Here is a 27,310-nt window from a genome sequence, read left to right as displayed (position 1 = left end):
GCGAGCCCCGGAGACATCGGTCCGGGCCCCAAAATCCCTGCAGCAAACCGTGCATTGTTTGGCAGGCACGTACTCCCAAAATGTCTGGTTTCCCCCCCAAATTGCCGGCGCCGGGGCCAGCGAGGTCTCAGCACGCCCAGCTGCTGTTTGGGAGCGGCAACTGCGCGCTGTGTCTCTGCTGCTTTGCAAAGCGCCGTCTCTTCGCATTTGCCTGTGGGGATAAGGGATTTCCCTCCACAGGCGCTAATCTGTTTTACCTCCTTCCAGCTCCTAATTCCCCCCAGATCTGCGGGCTCAGGTCAGCACCAGACTCAGCCAGGACCAGAACGGCAATTAGTCTGTCCGCATTTCTCTTTGTGATAGAAGTAAAGTTAATTAGGAACGGAAAAGGCAAGAAAGACCTTTCTGCGTGCCTGGCACTGACTCAGAGCGGCTGGAAGAACGCAGGGCTCGAGTAGGAAGCCTGGGAAGGGGCAGCCACCTTCTGCCCCGGCTCTGCCCCAGCGTCACGGCACGGCAGCCGTTTCGCCCACCCCTGGACCGGCGTTAGGTGCGAGGGCTGTGCCCCCAGCACCGCGGGGGCTGCAGCGAGGGCGTGAGAGCCGGGGAGATGCCCCCAGGAGCCCGGCGGGTAGGTGGGACGCGCTTCCAGGGGCGATGGAGGAGAATTGAGAAAGCTTTGAGCCCTTAGCGGGACAAACCTGCCGCCGGTGAGAGCCCGCCAGGCTCGCTTGGATGGCTGCAGACTTCTGTAAGTGCTTGAGCTGTAGGGTTTAGAAGTGGAAGGGGGTGATGCAGCTCCCCGCAGCAAGGCGATGGCCGCGGCTCTGCCGGGCTTTGCTGCGGAGCTCAGCCCAGAGTGGCAGTGCTGGGGCCATCCCGGTGCTTACTGGGCTCTTGCTGGAGCCTTCAGAGCTTGTGCTCTGCAGCTCCAGGGATGCCCTGGTGTTCGGTCGCCGATGGATTTCATCCCGCTGTTGCCAGACTTGCCCCACGCTTCACCCTCAATGCTTCCTCTCTGGTCCTTGAGATCTGTGCCTGTTAACATGGGCAACAGCTTTTTTCCTCTTTAAATTAACAATAACAATAATCCCTGATTTTTATGTAGCATTTTAATCACCACTGCGGTACAAAGGACAAGATGATGACACTTATAATGTTAGTGACAGCATATTGCTTGGTCCTTTTTAATATTTCGTTATGAAGGTAGCACTTCTAGTGCCCTCTGTAATGCAGCCTTGAGTAGCTGTTTGCAACAGCAGAGCAGGCTCAGGTTATTAATACAGATTTCTGTGCTAGTGCTGTGTTCCCTGCCCATCCTCACGATTCTGCTCTCAGAGCAAGCTAGTCTGTATTATCTCTGCTGAAAATGGACATGAGAAGAGTTCCTTTCATCTCTCTGGCCTATAACCGGGTATTAAATGATGTTTTCAGTGCTACTGAATTTTGACCAAGATTTCCCAGGAGCAGAAGAAATGTCTTTTGGTCATTCGGATCAGGGCCAAGCCACCCTGAGAGCGGTGAGGTGGAGGTGTGAAGGGATGCCTTTGCTGTGCTGGCAGGAGCATGGACTGGAGCAAACTGGGACCCTCTGGGCTGCCCAGGCTGGGGAGGAGCAGCCGTTCGGGGGGGTTGCATGAAGAGCCGGCTTTAGGCTGCTGCTGGGCTCTGTGCCTCTGTGCCTGTGCTTGAGACTTTTTGATCTGAAGAGCACAAAACTCAAGGTGCTTTTGTGAGGATGTTTTCCTGAGGGATTCTGAGTCCTTGCAAGTGTCTGTAAGATAATTTGCCCAGGTACAATAGTCTGCATTTCATTTTTGTAAGTGCTTAACGTGTGTTAAGTAACACAGTTGGAATAAATGTGGGAGTAAAAAGCATCTTCACAGACAGCTAAGATCAAACGAAGAGAAAATCTACATGCGAATTATTTTAGCAAGTGTCAGTGGACAATGCAGGCACTTACATATCAGCGGCATCGAAAGGGCATCCAAGTGAGCTATGTAGATCAGCTGGTCTGATTTACCTTGGGCAAAGACGACTTCTGCAGATATTTAGGGCTGATGTGCCCGATTTCTCCTTGAGCATCCATGGAGCTGGTCCTAAACCTTCAAATGAACCAGAAACAAGTCCTTTTGAAAATCCTCATCTGTGTATTTCAGGATGCTGTGATCAGGTTAATACTATACACAGGACAGGGAAGGCACAAAGAAATACTCCCAGGAGGGCTGAGAAGATCTGGCAAATTCTAATGAATTTGCAGTAATTTTGCTGTTGCAAACTGCTAAAATATTGAGTATTGAGAAGAGCTGGTTAAAATAAGACTGTCCTAAGTCATTGGATGATCTGTTCATTAACGTGACATGCCAGGGAAATGAAATAATCATTTTGCTAGACAAATAAATAGAAGCAGGTGCCTAAACGCACCTCCCAGGGAGAGGGGGGTTAGGTAGGTGCCACCGACGGGTGAGACAAGGTCTGTGTGAGGCCACGGTCCGGGTGCCAGGTATAGCCCCGACCCTTCCAGCCAACGCAGCTTCCTCACTGCTAACGGCACTGGCACTGCCAGCGGCCTGACAATAGAAGAATAAAAGCTATTTTTTTAGGGAAATACAGAGGAAAAGCATCCTTCTTGGGGCATTTCTTCCTACGGTGGGGGATGCAGCACAGATTAGAGCCCCCACACCTGATGGGATCCACATGGCACCTACAGCAGCTAACCTTAAGGATGGAAAACGCATCACAACTCCTTTTTTTTCCCCTCCTCCTTCTTTTCCAGTTGCAGCCATGCCGGCAACCAACCAGGGCTGGCCCGAGGCCTTCGGGTTCAAGATAAGCGGGACCGGTCCGTGCTACATCCTCTGGGTGCAGGAGGGCAGCAGTGCGGCGGTGGCGGGGCTGCGGCTGGGCGACGAGGTGGTGGAAATCGAGGGGCAGCCCGTCTCCTCCCTGGGCTGCGAGGCGCTGCTCGGGCTGGCCAGGCGCTGCGGCAACGTGCCCCCCAGCATTGGGGTGGTCTCCCGCCTGCAGCACATCGACATCCCCCCTGGTCCCCGGGGATGCTTCGGCTTCGAGCTGGCGAGCGGCAGCCCCCCGCGAGTGGCCAGCGTCAGCCCGGAGTCGCCCGCCGCTGCCGGCGGGATCGAGGCGGGGGATTACGTGCTGGAAGTCAACGGGACGCCGGTGATGCTGGAGGAGGCGGCGGTCGCCTTGGTGGGGTCCTGCCACGGACGGTCCCTGCGGCTGGGGCTGCTGCGGCCGCAGCGCCGGAGCGGCACGCGGGACACCATCCCCAGCGCCGACGCCGTGCGCCAGGAGAGGAAGCAGAAAGCGCAGGAATTCAGCAGAAAGGTAAGGCCGGGGCGTGGGGTGAGCGTCCGGGGCTCTGGGAAACCCCTGCACCGAGAGGTTTGGAGATTCCTGCGTTCAGCCTTTGCAGTGCGCTCGGGGGGGGGAATGCTCCTGGCTTGGTCCCAGGGCTGGGGTGCAGATTCAGGGCATCACCCCAGAAGGGTCTGGTAATTACCTGTATTTCAGTAATCCCTGGGTGAATAGAGGGATGCTGCAAAGAGCTTGGAGATCTTCTGGGGGATGACCCCAAGTGACTTATTCCTTCGCACTACAAGAGCGTCTGGAAACCCACGGGGGCAGATCCCTCTCTCCTGCGTGTCTGGACGTCCCTTCAAAGTTTGAGCATGTCATCCCACAGACATTTTAGCTCTTATTTTGTTGCAAAGGGAAAACATCAATCTGATTATATCTTCATTGTGTTCCTGAAAGCTTCCTAGTGGGTAGTTTACCGAACACATCGCCTCATGCTAATTATAAATTTGATCATGGTTGTTTTTTTAATCTTTCTAATTTCCATTTCAAAGTAGCCTTTTAAAATACTGTTATGAAAATAACCAGGCTTGTGGTTTTTTTGATCCTGAGCTAATAAAGGAACAAGATATTCATAAAGAGATTCGTGGGTATCAGCCGAATCCCCTCAGTCAGCTTCTACATTAAAGATTCACAAATATGCACGGAGGTTTGGATTCATAAGGCAGAGCATCGCATGTGAAACAGATACCTGCTGATTACAGGAGATTAACAAGAGGATGAGAGGTTGTTCCACGCTGCCTCCATCTCGTGAAGTCACATTAAACCACGTAAACGTTTCCTAGATGATCACAGGAGAGCGCTTTTGGAGCAAGCGAGCTGGTCGCGATGCCACGAGCACCCACAGCAGCACCGCTGCCACCTCCCTTCCCTGCCCAGCAAAGCCGCCCCAGCCAGCCTGGGCAGAAGCAGGTTTGCAGGGCACGTGTGCTGCTGGCTCCTGGGCACTGGAGTGCAGCTCAGCTGGCAAATGCCTCTCTAGAGAGAGTTAATGGCGCAGATGTTTTAAGCGTCTTCGTCTTTCTACACGATGCAGAAAATAATAAAACCCAGCGGGGTGCTTTACTCCCTCATTTACCTGGAAGCTCAGCTCTGGTAGGTGCTGCTGGTGCCGGTGCTGCAAGCACCCGGTACTCCTGCCCACCCGCCGCACGCCTGGAAGGTTGGAGGGTGCTGGTGTCTCGCATTTCATGCCTGCAGTGCCCGCAGCTCACTCGCAAGCCTGAGATATGGAGGCTTTTCCCACCCTCATTCATTTGGCAGAGCCCCTGTCTGAATTGCGCTCACCTGGCAGACAGACAGACGGGTGGCAGCAGGGCCAGGGCTGGAGCCGGGCTGTGCCAGCCGAGCATCCCGGCAGCCTGGGGGCATCACCAGAAAGTGATGGAGGTGCTCATGGTCTCAGTTCCAGGTCAACATGTCCTCTTGTCCCTTGCACACTCAGGGACACGCTGGGGACTGCACCGACACGAGGGTGGCAGCACCCCGCCATTCCCACCCCGCCAAGCCCTGCAGTCTCAGCCCAGGCAAAAATTTAACAGCAGCATCCTGGGATTCAGCCCACCGGGAACACCACGGTCTTTTGTCATTTCTGTGCCGGACCTTGGGAATGAAAAGCATGCGCGTCTGCCCTGCGGGACGCAGCTGCCTTGGCTGCCCCAGATTTGGTAACCTTGAAGCTGCTGCCGGGAGCCCCCACGGCGGCTGCGCAAACCCAGCAGCATCTGGAGGGTTGCGCTGGGGGTCGAGGTGCCGGTGCCGGCCCTCCCTGGGGAGCTGCCAAGCGGGACGAGCACCCGGAGGGAATGGCTCTTCCCTTTCCCTGGGCAAGGGCTTCTCCCAGCTGGCACAGGGAGCTTGGCCGGGCGATGCCGCAGGGGTGCACACACAGCCCCGCACACAGCCCCTGTGCGGCGGGGAAGGGCGAGGGGCTCCGCTCCCCTCGCTGCTGCTTCCACCTGTGCTCGCAGAGCTGGAGGGAAGCAGTTAAACCTGCTGTCAGCACAAAACCATCACCTTGCAGGAAGACCCAACAGGCGCAGGGACCGCAGGGTGGTCACAGGGAGTCTTCTGCATCCCGCACATCTGCTGCGCACAGCCAAGCTGCAGGCGAGCTGCCACCACCCAGCACAGACCCAGGGCAAGAGACAGCCCCCTGGCCTGGCAAGAAGCAAATAAGGAGGGTTCCAAGCAGGGTAATTGGCTCAATGGTAATTAGCTAATTACTCTGCCTGTCACAGCTGTCACAGGTGGAGAGGACAGGACAGCGGCTGGGAGCTGCCGATGCTGTTTGCTGGTGCTCACGTTTGCGCTCCCTCTCACCACTTCCCTGCAGCCTCCCAGAGTTAATGGCAGGGCAGTGCTGCCTGGCAGGATCAGGCCGTGATTAGAGGCTTAAATACCTCCAAAAGCCCATCGCGGTGTCCTCTGCCAGGTAGACTCCAGACCGATCCGCCGGGTCCCAGCCCAGCCATGCCAGAGCCTCTCCTGCGGGGCCACTTGTGACCCAGCAGAGTTTTGGGGTCTGGGGTCATGCCACTGTTCCAGTGCAATGTTTATAATACGCAGAACAGCAACACCAGGGATGTCTGCGAGGCCCCAGCAGTGCTGCGTGATGGGCCGATGTCTGAAGTTTCTCTTTCCTCCCTCCATGGGTTCCCTCCTCGCTGGCTGACCAGGTGCTGCAATGAGACAGACACGTTTTCTGCACCATCAGTGCCTCTGTATGCGTGGTTAATGGCTCTGCTGCTCAATGCCCCTTCCCTCTTCTTTCCCGGCTCCCATGCTGCAGGTAGATGACATCCTCGGTGACCAGCCAGAGGTCAAGGAGAAGGTGTTCACCATCCTGAAGCAGTACGCGGCGGAGCGGAAGGTGGAGTACTTGGCCTATGCCCTCTGCATGGTCCTCACCCAGGAGTCCCACCAGCATCTGATTGACAACATCAGGTACAGGGTACCAGTTACCTCCATGCTGCTGTGCTCGTCATTAAGCCATGGTCATCCATCTGCCCGTCGCTGGCGAGCGTGCAGGGCTGAGCGGTGCAGGCATGGGCCAGGAGGTTAGTGCAGGGAAGATGCCAACCCCTTTTCCAAGGGGCAGCTCAGCTGAGCTTGGCGGGGTCTCAGCCTGGCATCCCTGTGCCCGCCAGCCTGCGTGGTGGGACGGGAGGACCTGCTCCTGCCTGCTGGCCGGCACCATCCCTGCAGGGAGCGGTGGTCACCAGCCCCACGGAGCCACCGCCTCCGCCTGCAGCACGGGACATGGCTCCCGTTTCTGGCCGTCCTTTCAAAGGGAGGTGGGATTAGCTGCAGAACGGCTGGCGATTCTTCAAGAGCCTGGCCAGAAAACAAACAGAGCTCTGCAAGGCGAGAGCTGGCGGTGGGCAAGGGGTTGGCCAGGGCTTCCAGCAGCTCTGGCAGCAGGGGCGGCTTGGCGGGTGCCATGGGCTGCTGCCTCCAGGCCAGCACTCACCGCAGCATCCCGGGGTGCCGGGGCTGTGGTCACACATCCTGGGATGCTACGGCAATGCTCCGCTTGGGCTCGGGGTCCCCGGCACCTCTTGACCCCCCGTCAGAGCGGTTGTGCCACGGGTGCGCAGCTGGTGCAGCCGGTCCGCTGCTCTTGCAGCGTGGGCTGGCACTGCGGGACGGTGCTGGTGCTGGTGCATGGACACGTGGTGGGGATTACGGCCAGGCTGAGACGATGGCCATTAGGGAATCAGGTCTCCATCTGGCCCCGCTCCGGGTCCGGCTTTCCAATTCTTGCTTTAATCAGTGGGAATTGCAAGATATTACAGTTACCATAACAACATCCCCGTGCCGGGGTCTCCGCTGCGCCTGCCGCGATCTGGCGGTGGGGAGGATGGGGAGAGTGGGTCAGTGGCCCTTGCCACGCGCCGTCCCCTTGCTCTGCCGCGGTTGCACGTGGGCCGCCCGGCTCCCCCCCATACCTGAGTGGGGACGGGCACAGAGCCCTGCAGAGCCAGGGTGCAGAGGGGACCGTCAGCTCCCCGGCAGCCGTCTTGTCCGGGTGCCCACGTCTGGGCTGTCGTGTCCCCCCCGAATGTCCCGGAGGGACCCGACCTGCAAACGGCTGGGGCTGGGGCCAGGGATGGATGGCACCGAGTCCCGCCTGAGCTGTCACCCCAAATTAGTCCCAATAAAAAAACCCCAAACAAATCACCACCCACAATTCAGGAAAAATCTTTTCCCCAGCAAGATCCATGGTCATGCCTTGAACGCCTCAGAGACCCCCTTTGACTTCATCCCTGGGGAATTATATGGGATTATTTCCCCCCCAAAGGGGATTTGAATAAGTGTCCGAATTTTCCTCCTGACCCAAGCCCCTCTGCAGGGGGGACAGCAGGTTCCCCCCAGGGTGTCCCCGTCCCAGTGACCCCCACGTCAGCAGAGGAGAACATGTCTGCACCCGGTGCTGCTGTCCCCTTCGTGCAGTGCAGAGCTCATCCCGTGCCCAGCTCCGTGATGCCATGGGGCAGTGCTGTGTTACGGACCCCCTGATAACAGAGTCAAACCCCGCGGTCACCCCGTGCCCCCGTGTGAAAGGTTAACGCCGGGTCTGGGGCAAGAAGAGCCGTAAATCAGGCAGCTGATCTCGGTTTAATAGAAATGAAATATTTAGCTTAGGGAAAAGATTTACCGTCTAATCTTAATGAAATGAAGTCAAGAAAATAATAAAAAAAAAAGGTGCTTTGGAGACCAAGTTTCCCAGCTGCGGGGGTGCTGGGGAGGCGGGGGCAGCTCCGTATGCACTGCCGTGCATGATACGAGCTGCTTATCCTGGGGTCTCCCATCCGATGGGTTTGCTGCTGAGCAAGAGCTTTTAATGCTTTTAATAACTCACTGAAAGGTGGTGAGCGGCTCCTGTGTGCTCTGGATTTAGGGGGTGCTGTGAATGCATATGGGTGATTTCCGCACGGCTCGAGCCGGTTCGGTCCGTTGCTGGCTGAGGAGGGGTTTGGGGTCTGCGCCCCGAGCCAGCACCCCGGGACTGGGGAAGGGCTGTGCGGGGGATTCATGCAAGGGCGGTCCCGGCTCCAGTGCTGGCTCCAGGGATGGGGTGCCGGTGTGGCTGTCTCACCGTCCCCAGGGCGCAGGGCAGCCACCCCCGGGCGGTGTTGGTGCAATTCGGGCGAACGGAGCCCGTCTGAGCTGTCCCAGTGAGCATCCTGGGGCTTGTCCTGCAGGACCACCCCCACGGCACGCGGAGCCGTACGAGGACGGGCTTGGTACCCATCAGCCAGCCCAGGCATCCCTGGGAGGCTGTGCCTGGCTCTCTGGGGGCTGTTTCCAACTGAGATGCGGGGAGCAGTCCCGCACACCATGAGCTCGCCCGTGCCTCCCACCCTGCAAAGCCTGGAGGAGAGGTGCCGAGAGGAGCCCTCGGAGGGGCTGGGACAAGCCCCTTCCCTCCAGCAGTGGTGGTGCCCATCGGCCAGGGACTGGGGAGGGATGCTGGGGGCGATGCCAGGGGGTGATGCTGGCAAGGGTCCCCAGCACTCACCTTGCCGGCCGCCCCGGGCTCCGGCAGGTTGGCTGAGCCCTGCCGCGGGGTCCGTGGCGGTGGCCCGCCGTGGGTGACCGTGTGGCTCCTGCCATGCGGAGCCAGGCAGCCAGTACGTCCCCGTCTGCCGCTGACCCTCGCGCTGGCCTGATTGGATCTTCCCTCTGCACCAGATGTATTTATTTTCGGGCCATTGCTGCTGCCGGCTGTCCTCCCTCCCCTGCCTGTCCCCTCCCCGGGCTCCCCTTGGGGTTTAACGTGCTCCCTGCAAAGTGCTGCGGCGCAGCGTAACCCAAGACCCCCCGACTCAGCTCACAGATTGACTTGGGGCTGCAGACACCTCCCCTCCTCTCATCTGTCCTCGAGCTGGGCTTTTTCCGGTGTCGGGGTTTTTTTTCCTTTTCAGCTCAAATGGATTTCATCCTATTTGCCCAGAATTAAGCTCCTGCAGATTTTAATTTGCTGACATTTTCTTCATCTGTTTGGTTGTGGATAGCGGGGATAACGCACGTGCTGCGCCAGTTCCTCCCCGCTCCCATCCCCTGCCCATATGGCTGGTGTGTGTAGTAAAAGTGCACAATTGTAGTTCTGCTCAAGAATGATGAAATACGGCAGCGAGGGGGCAAGATGAGCTGTCTCGGGTGAGTAACGAACGGACCTTTCCTGGGAGCCGAGGGGGCTGGGAGGGGAAGGGGTTTAAAACAGCTTAATTCTTGAATCTAGCAACCCCTGGCACCGCAAAAATGAAATGTGCTAAAAGTTAATTAACTCTTAGCATCCGTGTTGCATCAGAGCTGCTCTTGTCAGGGACTCTGCAGGCATCACAGCTCTGCCGGGGAGAAGGAAATCTCTTATTTTGTGTTACTCCATCACCTGCAAATGCCGAAGCCTGGGTCTAGTCCCGGGGGACCTGCGGGGTTTATCTCCTCTGCTCCCTGCGGCCATGCCGAGCGCGTGTGCAGGGACTGCGTGTGCCTCGCGCCGGCGTGGGGAGGGGAGTGGGTTATTTTGGGCAGGTCGGGGTCCCAGGGGCGTGCGCCTCTCGGCACTGCTCTTATTTCTGAGCTGTATTCAAACCAGGGCAGAGCTGGAATTCCAGCAGAGGAACGGTGCCGGCTCTGCACCCAAGTGCTCTGCAGTGCTGTCGCAACGGGCACCGGTTTTTCCCTGGACTCTGGGGGCCAAAGTTGCCCTCCGAGCCGAGAGGTACGGGGGGATCCTCACCTGCGTGGCACAGGGGTTTAGCATTTTCACACCACTATGTACCCGTTGCCGTTTCCCTTTGCACCGCGCGTTCCCCCAGCGCTGGCAGCGGCACCGGCAGTGCTCGTGCCAGCGTTGCACCAGCTCCCGGCAGCGGCATTCGGGTTTGAAACATCTGTTTGCAGTAGAATTGGGGAGTGATGGAAACACAGATCCCTTCCTCCCCACTGACCTGCGGTGTTACAAAAGCTGGTGCATAAAACACGGGTGTTGATGCTTACACGGACATTGTCCCGTTAACCTGGATTTGAATAGCATGATGCGTGTGTGCTCCGGAGCACATCCAGCCTCTCACCCTGGCTGCATTAATTCATTAGATGATAACTCTCGGGCTGTTTAGACTGCTATATGTTGTCACAGATCTCCTTTAAGTCATGTTGTGCTTCAGTTCACTGCAGGGAGAATAGTTAGGGGTAGTTTGTTACTTCGCTGCTTTGGTTACAGTCCGTTTGCTTCCCGAAGAGCCTCTGCTCCTGGGGGAAAAGCAAAGCATGCAGCTGAAGCTGCTGGCCCGAGGTGGCTGGGCCGAGGCGAGCGCCGCTCTGATTGCAGTCACTTTTGATCCCTGACAAAGATAAAATTGCTGCCCATCGGGGGTTCCCTTATTATGGGTAAAATTCCACCGAGTTCATTTTAATAATGTTCCAAACACAATCTATTTGTCTCAGCTTGTTTTCCATGGCAATAAAATCACTTGGCATGTTCCCGTATTAAAATACTCCAGCCATCTGTGACTGTGTCTGGATAAAAAAATTTCATTTTAGCCATCAGGATTTATATATTATAGATTGTGCTGCTTCCCTGCTTGTCGTCCCCCCTCCATGTACCCACTCCTCCAAGGCTGGGGAAGCTTTCCAGCTCTCTCAGGTGCTGATGCAGCTTGGGGCATGGGTGACCCCTCTGAACCCACATCGCTCTGGCTGCTGCCAGATACAGCACTTCAAACCTTACGTGGACATCGTCCTCCTGCCCACGGTCTGGGCAGACCCACTGTGAAACTGCACGAATGGCAGGACAATAATGGAGGAAAAGCAGCTCTTGTTTGCTTCTGTTTTAAAAAAATCCCTAATCTGATAGCCCAACATATGTTCAACTGCCCAAAAAAAAGGGAATTAGGGCAGCAGGAAAAAAACGTGCCACCAGTGAAAACAGTTGGGAGCGGAGTTCCTTTTTTATTGGCTGAGTTCAAATAGGTCATGACCAAAATGCCTCGGTGCAAAATCTCCTGTTAGGAGATTAATTTCTTTTGACAAATCAAACTATGGCTGTAATGCAGATTATATCAGCCTGGCCCACTTCCACCCCACCACTGGGTCACAACTTTTATTTTGGGAAGTGGTTACTTGGTCTGAGTTTTCCAGTATCTTAAACAAAATGCAGAAAGCCACATTTGTGCTGGTGTTCCCAGCAAGAAAGCAGGTTGGGGGCAGTGCCTCGGCCAAGGTGACTGCGCTCTGCGGCTCCGAAAAGCAGAGGGTGACACAAGTCCCTGCACCCCAGGGCCAGTGTCGGGTGCTGGTATGGGGCACGGGGTGCGTGGGAGCTGGTGGTGGCCCCGCATCTCCCCAGCACAGCGGCTGGCGGGGTCCCACGCATGCCACAGGGGGTCTGGGGGTCTGGCCATGAGGCCGGGGCTGCATCGAGCAGCTGTTTGCACCCGCTGGGTGATACCAGGCAGGATGGAAGCTGCAGAAAAAGCCTTTCTGGGGGTTTCTTTGAAGTTCTCCATGTTCCCGGCAGCTGTGGGGCTGCCCATCCCTGCCAGGGGAAGGACAAAGCCACCGGCTCTTGGTGCGCAGCGTGGTTTGGGCACGGGGCACCGCGTTTGGGAGAGGCGAGAGCACCCTGGGGTCCCGGCGGCTGACGGGGAAGGTGACCCCCAGCCAGGCATGGGCTGCGGCATTGCCTCGGTGAGGCTTTTACCGGCAGATAATGTGCATCAATCATTACTGGAGCCGGTGCAGGGATGTGTCATGAGAGGGTGGCCCTTCCCAAAAGCTGCCGTGCGGAGCCGAGGTGGCTGGGGAAGGGCTGCGAGGGGGTCCTGGCCCCGGTGCACGGCCACTGCATCCCACCACCTCTGCACTCTCGGGTGGAAAAGCACCTTCATTCCGATTTAATAATAACAACTGTCACATCTGCAAAACATCTGCAGCCAGATGAGGGATTACGGAGCCTCCCATTACCGGGGATAACAGGATAACAGCCCCCGTGAAAATCGCAGGTCCACGCTCGCTGCCAGGCTGGAGCGAGTCCTGCTCGTGCGTGAGGGTTTGGAGACACCGCATCCCCCCGTGGCTGCCGGTGCTGCCGCGGTGGGAGGCCAGTGCAAGGCTGCCAACACCCCTACCCATGCACACAGGTAGATTAGGTTTGAGAAAAATCTGTACAGGTTCATAAGCAGAAGTCCTGTAACATGGGTAAAGCCATACAAGAGTTTTCTCTCCCAAAAGCATATGAATTTTAGCACTGCGGCATGCTGTCAGGGCAGAAGTGCTTTTCCAGACTGGTAGCTGTTCGCACAGCACAGTTCAGACATAATCCAAGTGTAGCTCAGTGTTTTAATCCACCCTGGGATGTGTTTTTCTGCACAACTGACAGACTCAAGGTCAGGTCTTTGCTAGTTGTTTTGGGGCTAAACCATACATTTTTCATTTTTCCTTCCTTTGCTACCTGGAGATTGTATCTGATGTTGGCAGCTCTGGAAAGCTTCACATCCTCTTCATCAAATGCGAGTGCTGTGTTTAAAGATGGCGTTATTTAAATTAAAGAGGGTTTTTTTTAATCTTCTATCCCTAATGCAAAGCGCTGCTGTGTTACCCTGGGGGTAGATGACGCTTCGCGACTCGGGAGGAGGTTTGGGCCCATGACTCTGGTCCTGGTCCTGGTCCTGGTCCTGGTCCAGCCCAGGCGGCTCCACCTGCATGCCCAGCAGCCGCACACCCACCGCCGATGCTGTTTGCCTTTAAGGTTTCTCACCCATTACAGCGGCATGTAATTTAAACAGAAGCACTTTAGAAGTCAACTAATTAGCACCAGGGAGGCATCCCCCCGGAGTTCGGCGCGGAGCTGTGCCCTCCTTTCTGTTACGAGATTGTTCCAGCTGGAAATTACAGCGACTGCAGTTTTTAGGGAAAGCGAGAGGCTTCGTCGCTGTGAGCCGGGGCAGAGCCAGAGCAGGGAGGGCAGAGCAGGCGCTAAAGCCCAATTGATAAAAAAAGGAGGCGCTCGGTAGATGGTAAACCTCCACCTGGGACTGAGAGCGCGGTGGGGAGGCGAGGGCGAAGGGAGGCAGGGAGCCAGCCCAGGTAGAGTTTGCCGGCGAGCCGGCCCATCTGGCCACGGTCCCCACGCACGGCGGGGGTGCCAAGTGGCAGGGGGGCACCGGCTGGCGCGCAGTTTGGTTGTTGGATCCGGCCGCGTCGTGGGCGTGAGCCGAGGCTGAGACTCAGCTGCATGAGGATCTGAAGCAGCTCCCTTTTGTTCCCACCGCACCCTGACAAATGGGAAAGGACCGGAGTTTCTCTCGGCATTTTCGGTACGTCTCTCTGCTCCGCTCCTCCGCGTGGCATGCATGGTGTTGGATGCGCTGGGAAAGTCTCGCGCCCCGGCAGACGTCCCCGCGACGTCTCTCCTGCCTCTCTGAGCTGCGGGGAGCCTGCCTCCCGGCACCGGTGCAGCCCTGCCGCCAGCCTGCGCCCACCGCACCAGTGGCTCGAGCTGCTGGGGGGAATCGAGCAAAGCTCAGATGAAAAATTGGGGGTGGGAGGCTGGGGAGAGGCAGGAAGAGCTCATCTGGGTCTGCTTTGTCTCCGTGCCTTTAGTCCAGCAAACGGATGGGCGGTGAGGATGAGGGTTTGGGGATGCTGCGTGGGGCAGGGGGTGTGATGGAGCGAGGACTGGGGACCCCTCGCTCCCAGCCCTGGCTGAGGGCGAGTTCTGAGCAAACCTGGGGCTGCTTTCAGCTGCTCCCACCAAGGCCGGGGCCGCCACCGCTGCCCTGGTCAAGGGGACGCATCCTGTGCCAGTGAGTCTCAGCATCCAGCATCCCGGGGTGGGAACCTCCAGGTGAGGTCAGTGCCCATCACAGGACACATGCATGCGTGAAAGGCGGTTTTCCAGGGCACTGGGCTGGCAAGGGAGGCAGCTGTCAGTGATCGCAGGCTGCAGAAATGGGACTGTCTGTCCAGAGGTGAGATGCAAGTGACCCTCCTGGGAGTTTTAAAAATAGTGAGTGTGACAAAGACTGAGATGCGCTAAACACGTTCTGCTGAAATGAGCCCCAGAGCAGGGAGCCGAGTGGCTGGGGATGGGCACGCTGGCCAACGGGCTCCTGCCAGGCAGTTTCCCACTCCATGGCAGCATGCCGCCGTCCCGGCTGGGATGCTTCAGAGAGGGAGTGAAGGCGAAGTGGCTTGCAGCCTCTGGGGCCTCTCGCGGCCTGGAAAACACCCTGAATTTGCATTTGTGTGTTAAAGCAGACTGAATAGTCTGGAAGAGCATGTGCTGACACTCCTGCAGAGGAGGGTTAGTGTGCTGGGGCTTGGTGCACCCTGCCCCGGGGCTGGGGAGTGGGCGCAGGGCTGCAGTGCCCAGGGCTGGGGACACCTTTCCCATCCCCTCTCCAACAGGGAACAGAGCCAGGGCTGACTTGGAGCACGCGAGGAGGAGGAAGAGAAAGCTGAAGGCACGAGGTCAGCGCCGCATGCCTCCCAAGCCCTCCCACGGGCACGTGTAGCATGTGGTGCTGCTGGGACAGGGGGTCTGCTCCTGGTCCCAGGCTGACCTCTGCAAACAGGGTGGGTGCATCCGTGCTCCCTGTGCCCCGATGGGATTTACTGACAGAGGAAAACCCCAGCTGGGTGTTGCTTCCCAGTGCCATGACAATGGGCAAAGCCAGGTTTATCCCATGGGATGGCAGGGCGCTGCAGAAATAGCCACGGTTTCCCACTAAGCACTGGGCACCACCTGCCCTGTGCTGGTGCCGGTGCCAATGCCCGCGCATGCTGCACGGGCAGCACTGTGCTGGAGCAGAGGACTGGCTGAGGCATTAATGGTGTCTAATGACACCCCACATGCTGCCTTTGGTGGGTCCCTCGCTAAGGACCAGACCTGAGCACCCACTGAACCGCGGGGCATCAGGGAGCTCAGGGATCCAGCCTCCAGCAGCACTGCGGCACGGGGCCATCCCAGGCTCCCCAAGGCCACCCTGCAAATTCTCTCAAGGGTTTTGCAAAGGAAACTCTTTTGCATGCTTTAATAGGATTATTTTTACCAGTCACTTAGCTCCTCTCCTTGCTAAGACACCGTTTTACTTCTAGCACTGAGTTAATTCATGGCAAAACCCTTAAGGCATGTCCTTGTGCCTGGTTATTGAGCTAGCTGTACTTTGCTCCTCAACCCTGATGTTTGTCAGCCCGCAGGCAAAGTAGCAGTCAGTGCAAAGTGGGACAGCCCTGCTGGAACGAGCAGGGCCAATTTAATTTGGCCAACTTAAATGGGAGCACACTCGTTTTGCCTGCAAGGAACCCGGACTTTTCCCTGGCGGGAGCCCAGCCCAGGGCAGAGGTGCGGGATCCTGCCGGGACTTGCTGCTGCTGCACCGCATCCTCCCCTGCCACGGGGCTGCGGCAGCCCACGGTCCCGCAGGAGCCAGCTTACAGCTGCGTCAACTATTTATTAGCATGATTTCACTCTTTTCTAGTTGCTGCTTAATCACAAATTGACTGTGAATTGTACCGATGTGTTACTTATTTTAAATTGTCACCAAATGCTTTGTGTGAGCATACGTCAGCCTCAGGCTGGCTTGCGATCTGTCTGCTCCTACTCAGCGTGAGCATCAGCTCTTATTTTGAATTCTGCCTTTTGTTGGGGTGAAATAGAGATGTCCTGGTCCTGGTAGATTTGGGATTTGAAGCCTCCCCTTCCTTCTCCTCTGGCTTCACCCAGGCTTTGGGGTTCCTTTGGTGAAGTTGCCCAAGGGAGAGGGGTGACCCACGGGAGCCCTCGCCAGCCCCAGCCTCTCCAGCTGCGCTTCATTAGCAACCAGCTGCCATCACAGCCGTGTCACGCTGGCGCTGCAGCCCCTCGGAGCAAGTTGCTCTGGGTCCTCTGACGCCAGCTGCGAGTTTGGCCCAGTTTGTGCCCCCCCCCCCCTCCGGAGACGTGGTCCCCAGGCGGTTTGGAAGTGATGCTTGCATCCCTCCTCTGCCGCGAATGTCAGAGTTTGTGTTAATGTAGGGAGCGCGTTCTCATGCGCCACAAGGTGAAGAGCACTAATGAACCTCACAAGACAGTATTGTCTAACGAGCAAATGCAGCTGTGACAGGCAGCCCGGTATGGGTGCAGGGAGGAGTTGCTATAGAAACACACCGAGATAACAGCTCCTCCAGAAGCCCCTAAATGTGCAAATGGGAGGGTAGGAGTAGGCAAGTGGGGTGTCAGTGTCTCACCATTGCGATGACAGAAGGAAATGGAAAAGTGTTTCCCCATGTTACACGGGTGAACCCCTGGCCGGTCTAGGAGCAGTGCAGATGCACCCTCCTTGCTCCCTCCTGGGATCCTGCTTTATGCATCCCCTGAGGGTCCCAGGGGGTCCTTGTGAAGGGCACAAAGGCCACTTGGCTGCTGGCAGAGCAGCTCCTACAGAGCAGAGGGGAGGTGACCTGGAACAGAGCAAGTTCCCAGTAATGTCCCCTTGCCTGCAGCGTCACCGTGCCCGTCCTTGTCCCTGCAGCACCAGCATCCCCCAAAAGGTGCGAGGCTCCTGCCTGGCCATGGTGGGAGATGGGGGGTGGCAGAAGCCGAGGCTGGAGCCCAGGAGAGCGGAGTCCAGGGCTCCCAGCAGAGGGGCTGGGGCAGGAGATGGGGAGCAACATTTTGGGGGTCCCAGACTGTGCTGGGAAAGAAGCAGGTCTGGAGGAGGTGGTTTGGCACTGGCAACACAGGGGGCACTTGCACATTGGGACCCCTGACCATGGGTACCATGCAGCAAGGAGTGAGGTGACGACAGAATGGGCACCATGGGGGCAAGGGTCCTCCCCTGCCTGGCCAGCTCCCTGGCAATTAATCTGGGACTCAAGCTGAACCTCATCATTGGCATACTGGTACTGGCAGCTGAAGGGGTCCAAGATGGGATGCATGAGGAGGAACTGAGCTGTTTGAATCAGTCTGTGAGCACTGTGGAGGGGTCCAACATCCTTGCCCTGATGGAGCCATGCACAGGATGGAACAAGAGATGCAGCCAGTGTCCCCAGCATCCCTGGCATCCCCAGCCCTGGCATTTGCAGCACTGGGAGGACAGGCCAAGAGCGCATGAGGGGCTAGGGCTGCTCTGATCTTTCCTTTCCAGGTATGGCTGGATCCAGAGGTCTGGGCCACAGCTGCCTTTGCCCTGCTCCTCACTCCCCTCCCTTGTCTCATTTTTCCAGGATTTTCATCCCCAAGAAGCACCGGCAGCGGTTTGACGAGGTTGTGTCGCAGAGCCTGATCAGCAAGCTCTGCCGCTCCAAGAGCGAGCAGCACAGCAATCGGCTGCGACGCAGCCGGAGTGAAGACCACCAGGAACGGCTCCTTGTTTCCACCCGTGCCAGCTCCGTGCCCCGCAGCCACGAGGAGGCCAGCAAGAGCCTGCGGAAAACCACTTCGCTCATCACCAGCAACGCGGCCTCGGGGGCTGCCCGCAGGTAACACCCCTCCTGGACACCCTGCGTTCACAGCGGCAGCGTCTGATTTTGCATGGACGGTGGCATGGAGGAGGGATGCCGGGGAAAGGGGAGAAGCGCTAGGAAATGGCATGTCTTCGGTGTGCAGACTGGGTGAATTCCTCCTGGGCTGAGGATGAACAAAGACCTCTCCCTCTCGTAGGCTGGGCACGTTTGCAGCCCTTGTCCCAGCTCCGGGCCACCCTTTCTGCCCCCTCGCTGTTGCAGGGGTGGCTGGGACGAGCCACGTGTGGAGCTGAGACGGCACTTGCAGGCTGCGAGGGGATGTCGGCTCCTGGGTGGGTGGGTGGGTGGGCTGCAGGGTGCCTGGCCGTGCCGGTGGGATGCAGGGTACCTGGGCACAGAGCAGGCTGTATCGTCCTGTCCTGCCCCGGCGGGCGTCTGGGTGCAAGGCTGCGGGGTGAAGGACGGTGCGCAGGGGATTAACCCATTTCCCACTACCCATATGGCCAGACCTCAGCAGCCCCGGAGGGCCAAGGAACCCTGCCGTGCTGGCTGCTCCGTTCCCAGCCGCGTCTCACGAACAAGAGAGCAGGATTTGGCCCACCAGCACAGCTGGAAAATACACCTGGGAGGGACTGTGCTGCCACAGGCAGATCCCGAGCTATTCCCCTGCCTCCAGCTGGTATCTCCAGGGTGTTCGGCCACAGCCCACCTTCCCGCCAGGATAATTTTTGCTGTGACTTATCCAAAATCCAGTTCCAGCACAGTCTCCCTCCCTGCCAGTGTAGGATCAGTCCCTACAAGAGGCTTTCTGGTTGTAAATGATCTCGGTGGTGTTGCCTTTCCCCAGCTCCCTGCGGGGAACAGCTCCCAGCTCCAATCAGCCTCCCAGCAGGGAGATTTCCTAATGCTCCTTCCAAAATATCCTAGCAGAATTTAATTTCTTTCTCATCAGCCTATGAGATCTTTGCCCCCTAAAACACATTGTCTCTCTTATTCTATGTAATACACAAGCTATATCTCATGTTCCACTTTAAAAACACATTGGATTTGAAGGACTGGATGGTGGTTTTATGAATTAGGTGATTAATGCAGATCAAGAGGCCATGCTCAGGGGCTCTGCCCCTAAACCAGCAGCATCTCTTCCTGCCTCCAGAGCATCCAGATCCCTCCAGCCCCCCCCCCCGAGGTTTTGTCTGGGCCATTTCTAGCACCCCCGGACCACTCCCCATCCCACCACCCCGTGTTGGCTCAGCACCGTGAGCTCCCTTTGCTCCCCGGCACGGGCAGGCTGCAGGCAGGAGAGGCTGGCAGGACAAACTGCACTGTGGCCATCCAGGGCCACCAAACTTGCACCCACCTTTCCTCCATCCCCTGTCCCCATGGGCAGGGCATGTTTTGGGGGCTCCCCTTTGAAAGACACTTTGGTATCAAAGGGGACATTGCGTGGACACAGGGAGCATTGAGGACTTGGGCACTCAGGAGACACCCAGGCTAATGGGGCTTCAGAGGGGCTGGGAAAGGAAACAAGAATCAAAGAGTGGGCTCTGATTTCACATTTGCTTTTTTCACCTGCAGAACTGTGCGAGTTTATAAAGGCAACAGAAGCTTTGGCTTCACACTACGTGGCCATGCCCCGGTGTGGATCGAGTCTGTTCTGCCAGGTAAGAAAGCCTCCAGCCACAAGATTCAAAGGCACTTTCTTATCTCTGGTCTGAACTCAAAATTTTAAGTGCCCGCTGTTTGCTAGAAAACAGCAAAAGGGGCTTTAACAAGGCTCAGTGATGCAGTTTCCCGAGTTGAGTATCTAGGGTCTTTGGTACAATTTAGTTTGGCTTTATGCACTCCCTATTTTGAAAGGTGGAAAACGTCTGTGGACAATGAATAGCCTGAAATCACACCTGAGTTTCCACTGCAAGCTGGGCACTGGCATCACTGTGCCTGGTGAACAGCTCCAGCCCACCCAGATAATCCACCTGCAGCAGATACCCTGCCCTGGGGGGTGTCCCTGGGCACGGCCAGGCACACAGCAGCCAGGGAGCTGGGACCCCATCCCTGTGAGCAGGGGTCCGCCAGCTAAAGCCCCTCTTGTTCCCTGTGCATTTAGGGAGCCCGGCCGAGAAGGCAGCTCTCAAACCTGGAGACCGGATCCTATTCCTCAACGGTCTGGACATGAGGTAAGAGGCTCTTTAGAAGAGCTGTGCCAAGGGGGCCCTGGGGGTGGTAGGCAGCCAAGCACACATGTGTTCACTTGTTCACTCTTGTGCAAGAGAAACAAGAGCTGGGCATCCTCAAGAGCTGGCTACTGAGGTGCCTGAGGGGTTTCACCCCATATGGGCATCTCCTTTAATATTCTTTTACAAAAACTGGCTCTAAGAGTAGTATTTTGGCTCCATCCGTGCTCCTCCTTTGACTTCTCTGTGCACATAACCATGTATAATGCATGACACACTATATATAACTGGTGTCCTGACTGCAACCCACCCACAGACCCTGATTTGAGCCACTGTGAGTGAAGTTGTATGTGTTAAACACCTGGGGTTCTGCTCTTGAAAGGAGCAGAGCACCAGCCAGTCCACAAATCACTCCCAGAATGGGATCATAAGCTTAAAACCACATGGGCAATCACATTTCCACCCAGAAGTTATTTCTTCTATATATTATTTGAGCACAACAAAAGTGATCAAACCAGAGCTGAGTGTGCATCTCACCAGGCAGTGGCAGCAGCCCCATATTTCCTTGGGTTGGTCTTTCCACACAAAAAGCAAGAGCAAAGGGTTAGAAGAGGCTACACGATAAGAGACTGATGAATATTTAAAGGTTAAACATCTGATGCTGCTTCTGTCAGTGCTCAGGTTCTCACATTTCAGCTGATCCAGCAAACTGTTGGCTGATGCAGCATTGCCAGAGAATAGAGGAGACAGAGTTGAAGATTGTCCTCTGAGCCTGCATTTTGGCAGGCATTGTCCCAGGCCAGCTCATACCCTTCTCCAAGGACATGCCAAGATTTTTTTGCCTACAAAAATGTATTTTACATCCACCTTGCATTTTCTTTTCATGCAGAATTAGGACAGGCAAGAAGAGACACGCAGCACTGTATCGTTTAAATTGAAAGTTCATCTTCTGGGTCTGAGAGTAGATTAAAGTAACGCCGGCTTCATTTGCCGTAACAGCTCCGCAGGGTGCTCGCAGGCATGCCCTGCAGTTATTCCTTGCTGCAGGTAGAGCGGAGAGCCCAGTCACAGGGGGTGGTTCACGCTCTCCCTCGGGGAGACTCTTTTCTGTGCAGCACAGATAAAACCAAAGATTGAGAGTCCAGGGGAATCGCAGCGGGGCCCAACACTGCCTGGCTCTCAGCAGCAAGATGAGGCTTTTTGCAAGATAAACGAAGGCAGCTGCAAACTCCATTTTACCGCGGCTCTCCCACGAGCTGCTGCCCGCGCAGGCAGGCAGCCTGGCAGCTCTGACCCGGGCTCTCCTGTGCCCTGCAGGAACTGCTCCCATGACAAGGTGGTGTCGATGCTGCAGGGCAGCGGGGCGATGCCCACCTTGGTGGTGGAAGAGGGGATCGTCAACTTCTCCAACGGTAAGAGCGCAGGGAAAAGAGGGCCAGGAGCGGCAGAAACCCCACGCCAGCTCCTGAATTCCCTGTGCAGGAGGGAATTGCCAAATACCTTCCGTAGGCTCAGCAGGTTTAATGCGCTGCCCGGAGGGCTGCTCCTCCCGCCGGGGCACGCGGCTGCCCGTTTTCTGGGATCAGGCTTAATCTCAGGCTTGGCTGCTCTCCAGAAGGGTTCATCCTACTGTATGATCGTCCTTGACGGCCCTTGCCAATGTCCTTTACATGCAGTCTGTGCTATGTACTTGACCGAAGTAATCCAACCCTGTCCATCCATGGTCGCTTTGCAAATCCCACGGTTGTGTATGGACTGTGCTGTTCAGAATAACTACCGCTGTTATGAATAATTTAGCTTGTTGCTGGTGAGCGAGTCAGCAGGAGAGGAGGGTGTCTGGGGCAATGTGGGTTCTCAGCACAATTTTAGCAGAGGGGCAAGACCACAGCCCAGGGCAGAGCACGGTCGCTGCTGCGTTTCCGAAGCTGTGCGAAGGCAGGAGGGTCAGTGCGTTATTGGGGTGCTGCCCCGCAATGTGCAGGCCCAGGAATTAGGGACTGGCTCTTCCCTCCAGAGCAGCAATGGAGTCTCCTGGGCTTCATATTAGGAGCCCTGCGATACCAACTCATCTGCATGCGCGCTAGAAACAAAACTGAGCACCTCACTACTTCACAGTACAGAGCTAGCGGCACCCAAACTGCTTCACTGCCCCCCAAAAGAAACCAAGAACAGGTAGAATTTTTCACTCCCACTACCTTGGCCATATTCCTGTGTGGATAAGTGCATCCCACAGTCTGTCAGGTCCCTTCTCCCAGGTGTGCTTATTGCCCTGCGCTCACTGCAGAGGCAGCACAAGGACCAGTGCAGATGAGTGTGGCAAAGCAAATGACCTTCCATGCCTCAGTTCACTCGCAGTAATCCTTGACTGATGCTGCTTTTAAAGTCAATGATTATCATAAAGTGCTTTGAAACTTGAGCAGAGGCTTTGGAGAGCCAGAGAAGGAATACCATCTGCACATGCTCACAGAAAGTGTGGAAGCAGCATGGTTGAAGAGATAGACCCCAGAGAGCACCCCAGTCAAAACACTCCTGCTCGGCTCCAGCAGGTCCATGGACCTACTGGAACAGCCATGAGCTCCAGAGCAGCAGGTCCAGAGGACGGGAGGAAGGCAGGGGCAGTCACAGCTCCAGATGAGCCATTTCACCTTGTCACCATGCTGCCTTCCAGTGACTGAAATCTGTTTTTGCTGGGGTAACAATGTCTATATCAGCACATCAGGATCTGTATTTCTATGGAGCACCCGTTACGCACGGGTGCAGCTGCCCCAGCTGTCCCCAGGACCAACCCCTGGTTTCGGCACAAGCCTTTTAACCCATGGTTAAGACCCTTTGTCTGTTGAATTTTCTTTTTTCTTTCTACCTGCGCCTTGCAGACTCTGACTCTGCTGATTCCCCGAGCACCTCCTCCGCCCTCACCTCCCTGCAGTGGGTTGCAGAGATACTCCCCTCTAGCATCAAGATTCAAGGAAGGACCTTCACACAGCAGCTGGAGCACCTGCTGACTCCACCTGAACGCTATACCATCTGCAAAGCACTGGAAGGCTTCTTTCAACATCGGTAACTCATTAGCAGCTCCATTCCTCTAATGCTGGTACCTGGCCTGGTAGCAATGCCTGTGTCAGAGTCAGTCTCCAGGCAGAAGGCAGACCTCGGCTGTGAGGCTGTCAGCCCTGAGCTCTGCTGTGATCATGTCCTCTGATTTCCTCCGCTGTGTATTTCCCTGTGCTTGTCCGCAGGGCACAAGCCCATCTCTCACCAGGTGTCCTGCCCAAGCACAGGGCAGACCCTTTAGCTTTCGAGGTTAATTCGGTCACCCCTTAATCCCCCATAAAGGGACCTTGGTCCGCCGCAGCGTGGGCTCTCTCGCTGTCTGGCTCTCCCCAACGGCCACAGATCCCATTTCACCTCTTTCAGTAAATCTCACCGCGTTTCATCCTTGTCTTCTCACTCTTCTCAGCATCTTGGCTGCAGCACTCCCTTGGTGGCAGCGCGGGAACGGCTGCGGCTGGCAGAGCCCTCCTCCTGCAATGGAGCACATCCTCCCCACCCTGCTGCAAGGGTCAAAACCGATCTCCTAGCAGACTTGAGACTTTCAACAGTGACCTTGTTTTCTGCCCTTGATCTTTAACCTTTCTGCACCATGGGGAATAAACCATCCCTCTGGGTGCTGGGAGATGCTCGCTGCCTCTTCCCGCAGCTGCTGAGCTGGCCGAGCCAGACTGCATGGCTGCTCCTCGGGAGCCCGGGTCCCACACGGGCTGTGGATGCACCTTCCATGGCCAGGCAGGCTCCTGCTGCAACGGTGCAGCCGCCCGCTGGCATAAAGCCCAAAGGATCAGAGGATCCTAAATCCTTAGTTTGACAAGGAAGTGCAGTAAAGCCCTCAGCATTTAGGTTACTGACGGTAAGAGAGAACAGAAACTACAGAGTACAAAGCTGTGGCACTGCCCCTGTGCACCACAGCCGGGGCTGAGGGCTGCACCACACCGCAGCATCCCCCTGCCTGCGGGGAGGCTGGGCTGCCTCGGTACCTGCAGGTGCTGGGGGAGGCACAGCTGCGTAACCCCCCCAGCACCAGCTGAGTGAATCCTCTTGAGGCCCAGCAATCACTAACACTGCCCCAGTAAAGCAGAAATCATTGCTTTATGCTCTCCTGAGATTGCACTGCTTCTACAGGATTCCCCAGTTGGGCTTTTCAGCCCAAGGAGCGGCAGCTGTGGGAGCAGATCTGGTCCCCAGGGTCTGCAACTGGGAAACACAGACCTGATCTTAGCAGGTTATTTGCTCTTGCTCAGTGGTACAAGGATGGGAACCCCAGTACCATGAATCAAGTCCCTAGGTTCCCCTCCCAGTGCAGGGCAGCACATGTTGCTCGGTCTTCCAGCAGCGTTCTGCCAGGGGCGGTCGCTGCCGCCTGCCCCAAAACTGCCGGCTGCGGGGAGCAAGGCACAGCGGGGGCACCGGCAGGCCCACCCTCTCCTCCAGCCATCTCCTTTCGCCTGTCACTACCCTGGACAGCTTGATGCAAAGGCCACTGCTCCATTTAACACTAATTCATCATGACCTAATTGCATGCCTGTCCCAGATGAGCAGCTGTGGCCTCTAACTGCTCCAACAAGGAGGGAAATCCCTAAACATTAAGTTTATGTTGCTTGCCACCACAGCATGCGGATATCAGCATTTCCCAGCAGCAAATGCCAGAGTCAGGACATCCCTGTTCTGGGCTTTGGCCCTGCAGCCAGTTTGCACGTGACAAGCCAGCCGGCCCCATCCACCACCCAGGAGGAGCAGTGCCTTCGCAGGGCAGAGCAGCCATCTGCCTCAGCAGCTCGTCCACAATACTTCAACTTTTCTGAATGGGAAATAGGCTTCTGACAGCCAAGAGCTGTGTCCAGCTCCACAGAAAAGGCAAATTAGCCCCAAACTAGGGAGAAACTTAGCAGGTGACTTCTGGCAGGCTGTAAATGGCTTGTACTGTTCTCATCCCTACTGGCCTCTGAGGACCCCCAAGACACTTCATTAACAAATTCCTTGCAGTATTCGAGCCTCTTCACCCTTCCGCTTTCTCCTGCGTGCCTGGTCCCTGCCCCTTGGAAGGCAGTGATGGTCCATTCAATTCACATCAAGACAACAGATTTGTTCCTACGCATGCAGTCTCCTTCCAGCTCTTTATAAGAAATTCTTACTATTACTTCTACATTAAGGATGCAATAGTTGCAGTGAGCTTTAACCCATCATCTCTGCCTCAGTTTCTCAGTAGAAAAGCAGCCTGGCTTTAGTGCTCTGAGTCAGGACAGCCCTCCTCCCCCAGGCTGCTTTATCCTCCTCCCAGAATCGGGTGCTCAGCCCTGCTATTCTCAGCAGCCCTTTCACCATCTCTACACACCACAGAGCCAAAATGAGACCAACCCCTCAGCCCAGCGAGCCTGCCAGCCCAGCTACCCTTTCCAATGCATTTCTCCCTGAGCCCGTTTACCTGCTGCTAGCTAAAATTCGGGTCTTTCCACAGTTTCTCTCTGGCTCCTGGTGCTCCTCCACCCCTCTCACTCCCCACAAACCCTAGCTGACTCTCGAACCAGGTTTTATACCTGGCTGTCAGGTGCTGCTGGTCCACAGAGAGTTTGCTCTCCCCGTTAGCACCAGCTGCCCAACTCCACTTCCCAAAGGGCTCGGTCCCTTGCTCGCAGCCCGGCACCTCTGCTTTGAAATCATCTGTTTGTGCCAAAGACATCTGTTTGTTGCCAAAGAGGTGAGCCGGGTAGCTGAGACCCAGGTGGAGGCAGGCTGGGAAGCGCCGGAGCCCAGGGAAGCGTCGTGGTGGGGCTGTGCCGTAGGGATGCGCTCACTGCCCAGCCGTCTCTTTCCAATTTTGCAGGAACATTGACACTCTCATTGTGGATGTGTACCCGGTGCTGGACACACCGGCCAAGCAAGTAATTTGGCAGTTTATCTACCAGCTGCTGACGTATGAAGAGCAGGAGCACTGCCAGCAAAAGATTGCCAGGTTTCTTGGTTACAAGTCCTTGGCAGGTGAGAGGAAAGCCCCTGCACTCTGGCACGGACACGCCGTGTCCCACCGGGTCCCCGGGGACCTCGGTCCGTCGCGCTGGGAGCAGGCTGGGGCGGCGAGGGAGCAGCCAGCTCACCCCAGGGGCAGCGGCCGCGGCTCTGCCCTGCCTGGCTCCTGCCCACGCTGCCTGCGCGGAGGAGTTGGCTGCACGGGATGTAGAGCAGCGCAGAGGAGCTTCCAGCTCCTGTTACCGATGAGGTTGATCTGTAAATGTCAGGCGGGAGGTTACCTTTTCTGCACCACGGAGCCGTGTAGTTTTGGAAGGAAACTCTGCACCGAGAGGAGAGATGGCACCTGAGAGCTCATCTTTGGGAGCAAAGGATTTTGGAAGCTGCTCTGGTCGTTAGAGGTCAGGAAGTCCCGAAAGGAAATGGCTGGTTTAGGGGCAGCGTTCAGATCAGAGAGGCAAAATAGGCGGTGACAGTGGTGTCCCTCGGGATGTCTCCAGCAGTCAGATGTATGCGGGTATCCGTATGTGGGTATCCGTGGTGAGAGGAGGTGGGGAGCACGGCTTCCCCGGCAGTGCCGTGCCTGTCCGGGAGAGCTGCTCTCCCGAAGAGAAGAAAGGCAGTCGGCCATTCTCCTCCTCAGTCGTCCACCTCTCCCCTCACCATCACCTGGGGCTGTGGCAACACAAAAACCAGCTGTGGTTTGCTGGGGATTACGGGCTTTGCAGTCAGACAGCAGAAAAGCGAGGGCAAATTTGGAGTGAAATGTCTTAATCTTTGGATTTGGGCTTCTTAATTGCTCAAATTAAGAATCAAATTCTTCTATTCTAGGCTATTTACATTGTGTTGATGTGTTTATTTTAGACTCAATGTAGGTAAAAAGGGGTGTTGCTTGAAGAGAGACTTTTGGAGGAACACAGTTATTTTAGCACAGCCTTTCCCCTCGCAGGGAGAAACAGCTTGAAGTCCTGGTGCAAATACCCCCTGCTGTGCATGGAAACCTCTTGGGTATTTGCTCACCTCATTTGCACCCTCAATTACCACTGCTTCTGTGTGTGCAGAATCATGGCCCAACCTACCTAACGTATTGTATATTCCCAAGAACTTAGACCCTAAAATTAGTTTATAACCTTTAGAAGATCTCAGAGGGAAGCTGATATATTTGCAGTTTGCAGCTATATTTCAGGAATACAAAGCAGGTATCCCCAGCCACTGGCAGAGGAGGAAAGCAGGGGAGTAAATCTCCCTCTGAACCAGGCTATTTCAGACAGACTGTTGTACCTGGT

The 27,310-nt window shown here is 56.3% G+C and overlaps 1 protein-coding gene across 1 annotated transcript in view; it reads left to right on the top strand.

Annotated features, from left to right (window-relative positions):
- The first annotated feature begins 292 nt into the window (after nt 1-292).
- The window catches only part of LOC115335837 (delphilin-like), a 43,368-nt gene continuing 16,350 nt past the window's right edge, over nt 293-27,310 (top strand). The window contains 9 exon segments of the mRNA XM_030002094.1: nt 293-751; nt 2,777-3,348; nt 6,170-6,324; nt 17,596-17,850; nt 19,411-19,496; nt 19,940-20,009; nt 21,324-21,418; nt 22,880-23,063; nt 25,882-26,036. Coding sequence (XP_029857954.1) covers nt 736-751; nt 2,777-3,348; nt 6,170-6,324; nt 17,596-17,850; nt 19,411-19,496; nt 19,940-20,009; nt 21,324-21,418; nt 22,880-23,063; nt 25,882-26,036 — 1,588 coding nt within the window. The 5' untranslated portion in view covers nt 293-735.

This window comes from Aquila chrysaetos, chromosome 25 (genome assembly GCF_900496995.4).
Source record: "Aquila chrysaetos chrysaetos chromosome 25, bAquChr1.4, whole genome shotgun sequence".
NCBI lineage: Eukaryota > Metazoa > Chordata > Aves > Accipitriformes > Accipitridae > Aquila > Aquila chrysaetos.
Note: the sequence above shows the minus strand (reverse complement) of the source record. Positions and strands in the feature narration are given on the sequence as shown.